Source organism: Babylonia areolata, chromosome 19 (genome assembly GCF_041734735.1).
Source record: "Babylonia areolata isolate BAREFJ2019XMU chromosome 19, ASM4173473v1, whole genome shotgun sequence".
Lineage (NCBI taxonomy): Eukaryota > Metazoa > Mollusca > Gastropoda > Neogastropoda > Buccinidae > Babylonia > Babylonia areolata.
Genome location: NC_134894.1, coordinates 29,395,807 through 29,406,748, shown reverse-complemented (window position 1 = coordinate 29,406,748; position 10,942 = coordinate 29,395,807). Strand labels below are relative to the sequence as shown.

At 43.5% G+C, this 10,942-nt stretch overlaps 1 protein-coding gene across 1 annotated transcript in view; it reads right to left on the bottom strand.

Moving 5' to 3' along the window:
* LOC143293602 (aldo-keto reductase family 1 member B1-like) overlaps positions 1-10,942 on the bottom strand; it is a 27,132-nt gene extending 16,190 nt beyond the window's left edge. The window contains exons 1-6 of the mRNA XM_076604681.1: positions 10,731-10,942; positions 7,860-8,021; positions 6,937-7,053; positions 6,165-6,242; positions 4,445-4,564; positions 3,936-4,042 (exon numbers count right to left, since the gene is read on the bottom strand). Of these exons, the coding sequence (XP_076460796.1) occupies positions 3,936-4,042; positions 4,445-4,564; positions 6,165-6,242; positions 6,937-7,053; positions 7,860-8,021; positions 10,731-10,814 (668 nt within the window). The 5' untranslated portion in view covers positions 10,815-10,942. The remainder of the gene's footprint in view (positions 1-3,935; positions 4,043-4,444; positions 4,565-6,164; positions 6,243-6,936; positions 7,054-7,859; positions 8,022-10,730) is intronic.

Here is a 10,942-nt window from a genome sequence, read left to right as displayed (position 1 = left end):
CTATCTCAGTCTATCACACACAGACACACACACACACACACACACACACACACACACACACTCTCTCTCTCTCTCTCTCTTTCTCTCTCTCTCTCTCTCTGTGTCTCTGTCTCTCTCTCTCTCTGTGTGTCTCTGTGTCTGCCTGTGTCTCTCTTTAGACAATCACCCAGAGGGTATAATTCTCTTCATTAATAAGGGGGAACGATCGTGCTAGACATCAACAAAGCTCCCCACTTTTACCACCACCCACCCATCCCCTTCCTTAATAAATCATTTCTGGAACAGCCTGAGGTTTTCGGCAGCTTTAGTTCCGTCGCTGCCTTCAGATCCAAGCCTGTGTCCTGAGGCTAACTTTCGATTCCATTTTTATCATCTGACACATTTTGACAGAGAGGGACAAACGGAGGTCCCTATTCACGTAACAGGTGATATATTGGTCAGTTAAACGTGTGTGAGAGAAAGTTAAATTTTCATCTCACAGTGCAGTTCTTTTACTAAGGCGAACTTATATGTTTTTCTCTCTCCGGCCACCGATTTTGGCAACCACTTCTAAATCAGAGACGCACATGAGTTGATGTTTGCTACTTTTTTGTTTTCTCCCCCCCCCCCCCCTGTATTTCCTTCTGTGTGTGTGTGTGTGTGTCCACGAGTTAGTGTGTGTGTGTGTGTGTGTGTGTGTGTGTGTGTGAGGCTTTCAACATTGGGCTAACCGCGTCGTATACGGAGCACACTTATCAGTCAATACTCATATACCAATACTGATCGTTGGTGCGTCAGTCTGTGCCGAAGTGCAAAGCGATCCACTAAGAAACCAAATTGTTTCCGTGTTACGATTGTGACGAGCCTGACTGACGACGTTATCAAAGGCCCTATGGATAGCATATGTATATATAAGGTCTTTTGTGTTATCACATGTTATCAAAGACCCAGAATAGCCTCCCTTCCTTGCCTCTTCCCTTTCTTCAGTTTCTCCAGTTTTAGAGTTACGCGTGCGTGAAAATGACTGGTGCGAAAGCGTTTAGATTTGTCTATGCACAAGATTCAGCACTATATAAATACCATTATTATTATTATGTATATATAAGGTCTCTTGTGTTATTACATGTTATCAAAGACCCTATGGATAGCACATGTATATATAAGGTCTTTTGTGTTATCACATGTTATCAAAGACCCTATGGATAGCACATGTATATATAAGGTCTTTTGTGTTATCACATGTTATCAAAGACCCTATGGATAGCACATGTATATATAAGGTCTTTTGTGTTATTACATGTTATCAAAGACCCTATGGATAGCATATGTATATATAAGGTCTTTTGTGTTATCACATGTTATCAAAGACCCTATGGATAGCATATGTATATATAAGGTCTTTTGTGTTATTACAACAGATCCCCCCAGGACTTCCCAAAAGGACACCAGGACCAACGCCTCGACCACACCACCCTTCACTGAGAAAGACCACAGCCATGAACAACTCAACATTAATATAAGGGCTGATTGCCAATAGGTCGTTAAACTCATCACTTCATCACAACAGACCCAGAGGGAGAGAACTGCTGCACGGTGGTACTCTCGGACGCTTGGATACAGTCCCTTTAGTGTCTCCAACCGTACGGTCAGGGGAAAAAGCAACGACAAAAAACAAAACACACACACACACACACACACACACACAACCCACCAGAAAGACAATTACTCTGTTTCGACAAAAAGCAAGACTACCAGACACTGGTAAACTGTTGTTACTTGACAATAATTACTATGTGGGGGACTGCTGTCATTCTTTTTGTAACCATGACAACTGATAATTACTATGTGGGGGATTGTTGTCATTCTTGTTGTAACCATGACAATAATTACTATGTGGGGGACTGTTGTCATTCTTTTTGTAACCATGACAACTGATAATTACTATGTGGGGGATTGTTGTCATTCTTGTTGTAACCATGACAATAATTACTATGTAGGGGAACTGTTGTTATTCTCTATTTTTTAATAAACATTTTTATTCAAGTTTAACATACTTAAGACTTACAGACATACAACAATAATACATTAGCATTATTAGTGATTATGTATCATCTAAACTGTAAAAAAAGAAAAACAACACTATTGTCACTCTTGTTATAACCATGACAATAAATTACTATATGGGGGACTGTTGTTACCGTCACTCTTGTTATAACCATGACAATAATTACTATATGGGGGACTGTTGTTACTGTCACTCTTGTTATAACCATGACAATAATTACTATATGGGGGACTGTTGTTACTGTCACTCTTGTTATAACCATGACAATAATTACTATATGGGGGACTGTTGTTACTCCTGTCATTGTTATAATAATGACAATAATTACTGTCATTGTTATTATTGTTGTTGTTGTTGTTCAAATGGTGATAACGAGTGAACGTGAAGTTTTTTCTTTCAGTGATTCCAGAAAATTTTGATTTTAAAGCTTAAAAAAAAAACAACAACAACAATAACCCCCCACCCCCAGCCCCCCACCCACCCACCCAAAAAAAAACCCTGCTCCCCGCCCATAAGGCTCACCCCACCCGGTTTCACAAAGCATTTTGAAAATGCTATAAATTAAATATCATCACTCATCATCACCAGTATTTGCCTCCTCATCATCACCTTTCTTTCCTGGATGAAATTAAATCGAACTTTGAAAAAAGCGAGTTTAGAGACAGCTTCTTCAAAAGTGACATAATAGCCTGAAAGATAATGTTTGGCGATGGCTAAGAGAGAAAGCTCGGAGAGAGAGAGAGAGAGAGAGAGAGAGAGAGAGAGAGAGACACACACACACAGACACACAGACAGACATAGACAGAGACAGAGACAGGGAGAGACAGAGACAGGGAGAGACAGACGGAGAAAGAGACAGACAGACAGACAGACAGACAGACAGACACAGACACACAGACAGACAGAGACAGAGACAGAGACAGAGAGAGAGAGAGAGAGAGAGAGAGAGAGAGAGTACGAATGCGAATCATTTATTCATTATTAGGCTACAGCCCCTCATCAAGGGAGTGCACATGGACTAACAAGCATATCACAGACATAACAAGATGTTATACATACCACACGCACACGCACACGCACACATTCGACTGGCTCTGCGTACGACCGTAGCCCTGGTTCAACAGTGGGTCAAATCAATGTTTAAATGATATAGTAAAGACAATACCTTATCTCTATATTCGAATACATTTTACATGAAAATTCACAGATTTCAAACATCACTATCTCTAATAGACGACATCAACAAACTTAGTTCAAAACGCACATGGATGTCGGTAATACTTGGAAGGACTCATTCGGAATATTTTTTTTTCTTCTGATGATATAACGAAGGGCTGAGCAACACTAGACAAATTTGTAAGAGAGGGACAGAGAGAGAGTGGATGAATGAGTGACAGAGAGACAGTGGATGAGAGTGAGTGAGTGAGTGAGAGAGAGAGAGAGAGAGAGAGACAGTGGGAAAGAGAGAGAGAGAGAGACAGTGGGAATGAAAGAGAGAGACAGAGGGAGAGAGACAGACAGACAGACAGAGGGGGAGAGACAGACAGACAAACAAACAGACAGAGAAGAAAACGAAGAGAGAGACAGACAGACAGAGAGAGACAGAAACAGAGAGACAGAGAGACAGACAGACGGACAGACAGAGAAGAAAAAGGAGAGAGAGAGAGTGAGAGTGAGACAGACAAAGACACAGAGAGATAGATCGAGAGAGACAGACAGACAGACAGACAGAGAAGAATAAGAAAAGAGAGACAGACAGAGAAGAAAAAGAAAAAGAAGAGAGAGAGAGAGGGGGAGAGAGAGGGAGAGAGAGATACTCAGGCACTGAGAGAGGATGATGCAGTTGTTTTTTTATCCAGTGAGGGCAGTGCGCATTCATTCACATACTCACTAAGTCGTGTCACCTTTGGCCAGGGGAGAGTACACAGTGACAGAAAGTCCTTGAGCGCGACAGAAGTCTATCAGCTCTTGGTTGTTGAACAGCGGGTGGCTTTCCAGCTGAAAATAGTCCATCACACACACACACACACACACACACACACACACACACACACACACACACACACACACACACACACACACACACACACACACCCCAATTCATTCAGACCATTGTACGTGATTATTATTCTAATCATTATAAATACAAATATCTTGATTGAAAGACACGAACGTTCACATTGCACATAATACCATGCTATTATCGTATTGCACAATGAGCTTTCATTATGTACATTGTCATATATTCCTAGCTTAACACTATTGAAAATAGATTATTCTACCATCATGCACGCTTTTTTTTGCACGTTCACACACACACACACACACACACACACACACACACACACACACACACACACAAACACAAACACCGTGACGACATTCACTCCCTATACCTACCTGAATATTATCAGGTTTGATCTTGATGGGGGCGTTCAGTAGCCGGGTCAGTTGCTGGACGTTGAAATTGGACACTCCGATACTTTTCGCCAGACCTTTCTCCACCATTTGCTCCATCGCCTGCGACGTGTTACGCATGCACACAAACGCGCGCGCGGCGCGCGCAGGTATGCAATCTCACAGTCACACAACGAGCACGCACATTCACGCACATGTTCAGGTGCACAACACATTCCGGCATGCGCTCACACATACAGATGCATAACACACACCCAAACGCGTACGTACACTCGCACAAACACACACACACACACGAACGCCCCCCCCCCCCCCCCCCCACACACACACTCTCTCTCTCTCTCACACACACACAAACGCACACTCAAACGCATAGACACACACAGACACACACACACACACACACACACACACACACACCCCTGTTAATTTGAGGAACGCGGACATAACTGTACGTTTCTGTCTGTCTGCATTGCATCGTACTACTTCCGTGTGTGTGTGTGTGTGTGTGTGTGTGTGTGTGTGTGTGTGTGTGTGTTCGCGCGTGTATATGTGTGTGCGTGTGTTTGAAAGCGTGCGTTCCTTTGTGGGGTTTTTTGTTTGTTTGTTTTTTTTTTTCTTCTTCTTTTTTTTACATGGCGGATAAGCATTTTGCATAAGCAATGCCGTCAGTATCAAAATCAAACACGGGTGTCGTGTGTTAGATGAGCCGAAGGGGTAGGACACTGACCCGTTTGAAGTCATATACAGAGGGTCAGTGCCCGGGAGGTAAAATCAAGGAAGACTACAAAAAGAGAGAGCGGGTAGGGGGGAAGGGTGGCGGGAGGTGGGTGAGGTGGGCGGGGGGGAGTGGGGAGGGGGAGGGGGGCAGGGAAAGAGATAACGGTAACGATAACGATGCCGGATTTGTCTAATGTCAGCGCTAAAATCATACACGGGTGTTGTGCTGGAGGAACGCAGTGTGCAAGTACACTGACACCGGGTAGGGGGGGAAGGGTGGCGGGAGGTGGGTGAGGTGGGGGGGACTGGGCGGGGGGGGGGGGCAGGAAAAGAGATAACGGTAACGATAATGATGCCGGATTTGTCTAATGTCAGCACTAAAATCATACACGGGCGTTGTGTCGGAGGCGCAGTGTGCAAGTACACTGACACCGCGTTCTGTTCTGTGCAAGCCAAGTGCAGAGTGTGTCAGTGACCGGGAGGTAAGAATGTAGAAGGCATACACACACACACACACACACACACACACACACACACACACACACAGAGATGTGGTGAGCCGGGGGGAATAGATACCGCTTAAAACTGCTGATAACGAAGTTGTTTAATGAATGAAATTGACTAAACATGTATGCTGTTCTTTACATCCAGACCTCTGGACAAAATAGGAGAGAGAGAGAAGGGTGGGAGGGAGGGAAAAAGCGAGGAGAAGAGCGACGAGAGAGAAACAGAAAGGGGGGAGGGGAGGGGAGAGTAAGGGGAAGAGAGAGAGAAGATCTCGAGAAGGAGAAGCACGCAGAGACCGGAAGAGAGGAGGAAGAGCGAGAGGGAACAGAGAGAGAGACAGAGACAGAAAAAGACAGACAGCCAGACAGACATCGTGAGAAATTGAAAGGAGACAGACATTGGCACTCTGTGAAACCGGATTAGGCAGACAGATGAGAGGGACAGGCAGGCAGAGACACGGGAACAGAAACCTTACTTTCCAGGTGTCCACGAAATCCACATCAGCTGGTTCCATGTTGTCCAGAATCCATGCCTTTGGGTCCGTCTTTGTTTGCTGACACACACACACACACACACACACACACACACACACACACACACACACACACACAGAGGCGCGCGCACACACACACACACGCACACATACAGACATTCAAATATACGCAGTCACAATAACGTCAAAATGCTGAAGGACCCATAGCCTTGCATGGCCCTTTTTTTTTCTACATGAGGTACTTCCATTTTTGCTTAAGCTTATATGTCACAATTCTGTATTTGACAGGGTTTATAAATTAATCCAGTAAGTGAAATGGACTCAGAAACAATGATGATTCTCCCCCTTTTTTTGTCCATTGTCTTCTTCGCCTCTAAGAAGCAGTGTTGGAACAATATTAGGTTGTTTTATTTTGTTTTTCTCTCTCTGTGCTTTCTTTTCCCTCTGAGTTACTTTCATGATGGCCGTTACGGCGGTAGAACTGTTTCCGTTGACTTTTTGCTTTGTTTTCTTTTATTTGTTTGTCTGTTTCTTCATTTCTTTGGTGTGCCTGTTTGGTGGGTGCTTGTTTTTGTTTGTTTGTTTGTTTGTTTTTCAACACAACGGTGACAGTAATTTTCACTCTGACCGTAGTCATTAAAAAAAGAAGTAAAAATAAAAAATAAAAAAAAAATTTTTTTTAAAAAAGCGCGAAGCAAAATAACAAGCAGCTAGCCAAGCAAGCTAGCAAGAAGAAAAAACCCAAAGGACGTACGGTGAAGGCCATGGGCCAGTGCATAAGGAACAAGTCCACGTACTCCAAACCCAGCTGCTCCAGTGATTCCCTCAGCCCCAGCTCCACTCGTTCCGGCTCGTGGAACGTGTTCCATAGCTGGTAGTCACATGAGCACACAATACAATACAATGCAATACAATACAATACAACACAAGAACACAAGACGATGTAATGCAATGCAATACAATACAGTACAATACAGTACAATACAGTACAATACAATACAACGCAACGCAACGCAACGCAGCAACACAAGACAATACAGTGCAATGCAATACAATACAATTCAATACAATACTATACAACGCAACGCAACACAACGCAAAGCAATACAAAGAAATAAAATGAATACAATACAATGTTATATAATACAACACAAACACGATAGAATAGAATACAATACAATACAAATACGATACAATACTTCTTTTTTTCTCCTACTTCTGTTTCACTACTGACGTACCATCTCAAAATATCATCCATTTATGAGTCTGTGAGCGAGACACACAGTCATCCTACCACACATGACGTCATTGTGGTGTTCACTTTCAGTGGTCATTACTTTCACTGCACACCCCTTCACTGCCCTCATCACGCCCGCTGGTCACTCATCCAAACAGGTGCAGCAGCTTCCAATCAAACACAACACTGGATATAATATCATATTAATATTCCTTTTCATCAGCATGTCAGTTCGTTCGCTCGACCCCGGTTTAGATCATTCGTTAAAACGCAGTAAACTACCTCTGTGTGTGTGTGTGTGTGTGTGTGTGTGTGTGTGTGTGTGTGTGTGTGTGTGTGTGTGTGTGTGTGTGTGTGTACACAGACACACATATATATATATATATATATATATATATATATATATATATAATTCATTTGGAATCTGGGTTCACTCTCACCTTAGTGGTCACGAAGAGGTCCTCTCTACGGATCACCCCGGCCTGGACGCGGTCCGCTATGGCCTGTCCCACGGCGTGCTCCGACCGGTAGATGTATGCACAGTCTATCAGCCGGTACCCGCTGTCTATGGCCGCCTTCACCGCCTCGCACACCAAGTCACTCTGCGGGCAAGAGATGTTAGACAGGACTCAGCTCACCCCCTCGAACAACGCAGCCTTCACCGAAGCAAGACCCAAGACCCAACATCGATGGTTCCCTGTGGACTGCCGACGCTAGAACTGTGACGGACGAACCCGGGTGTGTGGCCGTGTATGGGGGAATCTAAATGAGCGGCGTGGGAGTAATGTTGCCACTGAAACGGTGCAGATGATGGGGCAGCAAAAAAAAAACAACAACACAAAAAACCCAAAAAAAACAACAACAAACAAACAAACAAACCTAAGGCCTGAACAACTTGACCATAATGGACGTCAGCCAGCCAATATGGTACGTCGTTAAACACACCTCTACGAGATGTTAGGATCTTGTGGTTTTGGTCAAAGTGTTTCATGGTAATCATTTGGCTTCGTTATCTGCTAACTTAGGTCTTGCCTTTTATCTTCACCACCATTTCCACACCTAATCACAGTCCCCGAAGAAGGACCTGTCGTCAGAAACATTGACGTTTAATTCAATCAAAGTATTTCTTATATCACAACCTACTGTTGAATTTTACGGACTTTTCTCGGTTCATATTTCTTCGTTATTTGTTGTATTTCTTCATCATGAGCTGTTAATCACCTCGCTTAAACACTGATCATGTTGCTTCATTATCAATTATCAAGGACCATTATAAATATATCTTGTTCGGTTGTAAAATACTTTGCTTTTGGCACAAACCTGACGCCATAGAGGAGAATGGGTTATCGTTGTAGTTTCAAAATAAACCACCGTGACTCATGTGAACACGCGACCCTACGTACGGAGGCCTAAACATAATCAAAATGGCTTGTACAGATGGTGCATGATAATGGCACTGTGGAACAACTTTCACTAACAATGTAATAGAGTGGGAACGTGCTATCCCTGGAAACATAAACGGGAAATGATTATGTCGCTTGCCTTAATAACCACGCTAATAAGAAAATGTCAGATACTGCATTTTTACAGCATTTTAATTTGGCAACACATTTCTCGTTGTTCTGATCCCTCAGCTCTCTCGTCGTTATGGTTTCGGCATCAACATCAACGACGATAACAGTGTGGTTTTACGGACCTGGTAAAACAGCTATACAAGAGACGAAATACGCGTGGCATAAGGCACGCCAATAGTTTTCTTTAATTTGCTTTGAAAAACAAAACAAAAAACTTACTGTGATATATCTATGTATAGAAATCAACCACATCCGTTCATACACACACACACACACACACACACACACACACACACACACACACACACACACACACACACACACACACAGCCTGCACATTTCAGAATTCACCTGTGTGAACAAAATCATTCAATAGTCCATACCACCCCCATCATGTTTTTCACAGCTCAAACCCTCGAAGTCCAAGCACCGGACAAACTGACTGTGTTTTTCGCCCATATCAATAGCTCAGACCTCTGATTGCCAATGACGGCCTGTGTCAGTATACGCCTTGCAGCAATTCCGCCGTCTCCATGCCAGAGCAGATATAACATAACTTAACAATTAATGATGATAATTGATATTTATATTGCGCTGAATCTTGTGTAAAGACAAATCAAAGCGCTTTCAAACCAGTCATTCACACGCATGCATAACTCTAAACTTGAGAAACTGAAGACAAAGCAGAGGCAGGGGAAGCTTGTCTTGGAAAAAGGTAGGTTTTAAAGCCAGACTTGAAATAGCTGAGTGCAGAGACCTGGCGAAGCGAAAAAGGAAGTTCATTCCAAAAATAAGGTCCGTAGACAGAGAAAGAACGGCGGCCGATAGTGAAGTGTTTGAATCTTGGTACGCCTAAACAGAGTGGGTCTGAAGCCGATCGTAGAGAGCGAGATGGGTTGTAGAAGTGACGGCATACATAGAGATAGGAAGAGGCAGATTTGCGAATACATCTATAACATAGAGTGCTGAACTTGAAGATTTAAACATCTAGGGCCTGTTAATTTTAGTCCCTTTGTATTCGCAACCCCTCTGTGACTTGGTTGCCAGATTCCCAGTTGAACTTCATGCCTTTGCCGACGATAATCTGCTTTACAGAGTTCGTGGGGCTGCATAGATCAAACCCACTCATTTCGAGTGTGTGCGTATGTGTGGAAAATCTGGGCCTTAGTGAAATTGTAGCTGCGGCATGTACACACGGAGAGGAAAGAGATGGTGTGATTGTCTATAATATTTAGGTGGAATGAATTCTTATTGAATGTTCTTAAGAAATGGACAGTATCAGTATCAGTAGCTCAAGGAGGCGTCACAGCGTTCGGTCAAATCCATATACGCTACACCACATCTGCCAAGCAGATGCCTAACCAGCAGCGTAACCCAACGCGCTTAGTCAGGCCTTGAGAAAAAAAAAGGACAACAAAGAACAAAGACGGAATCAAAGAGAGAGAGAGAGAGAGAGAGAGAGAGAGAGAGAGAGAGAGGCCTGACACCTGAGTTTGAAACAAACTTGATTTTAGTCATGATTCATTTGGTGAAGTGTGTGTGTTTGTGTGTGTGTGTGTGTGCGTGTGTGTGTGTGTGTGTGTGTGTGTGTGTGTGTGTGTTGTAGACCTTCCTATCAAGGGGTGCAAGATCTGCCTCGCAGTACACAGCAGTCCCATGAGAAATATAAACAACGAGTACAACTTCAAAGTGCAACACCTATTTCAAACAACACCATCGGTTCTTCACATTCGTTACCTTCAGGTTGTCAAAGGTGCCCAGACCCACAACAGGCATGGAGTAACCAGATAGGAGCTTCACTGTCGGACACATTGCTGCCATGTCGGCTGATAGGATAACTGTCCAACTTCAGTCCCGCCGAGTACGTGAACACCTTGCACTTCAGTGTGTATCGCGGTGTGTGTGTGTGTGTGTTATCATAGCACCCAGATAACGACGCGACACTATAG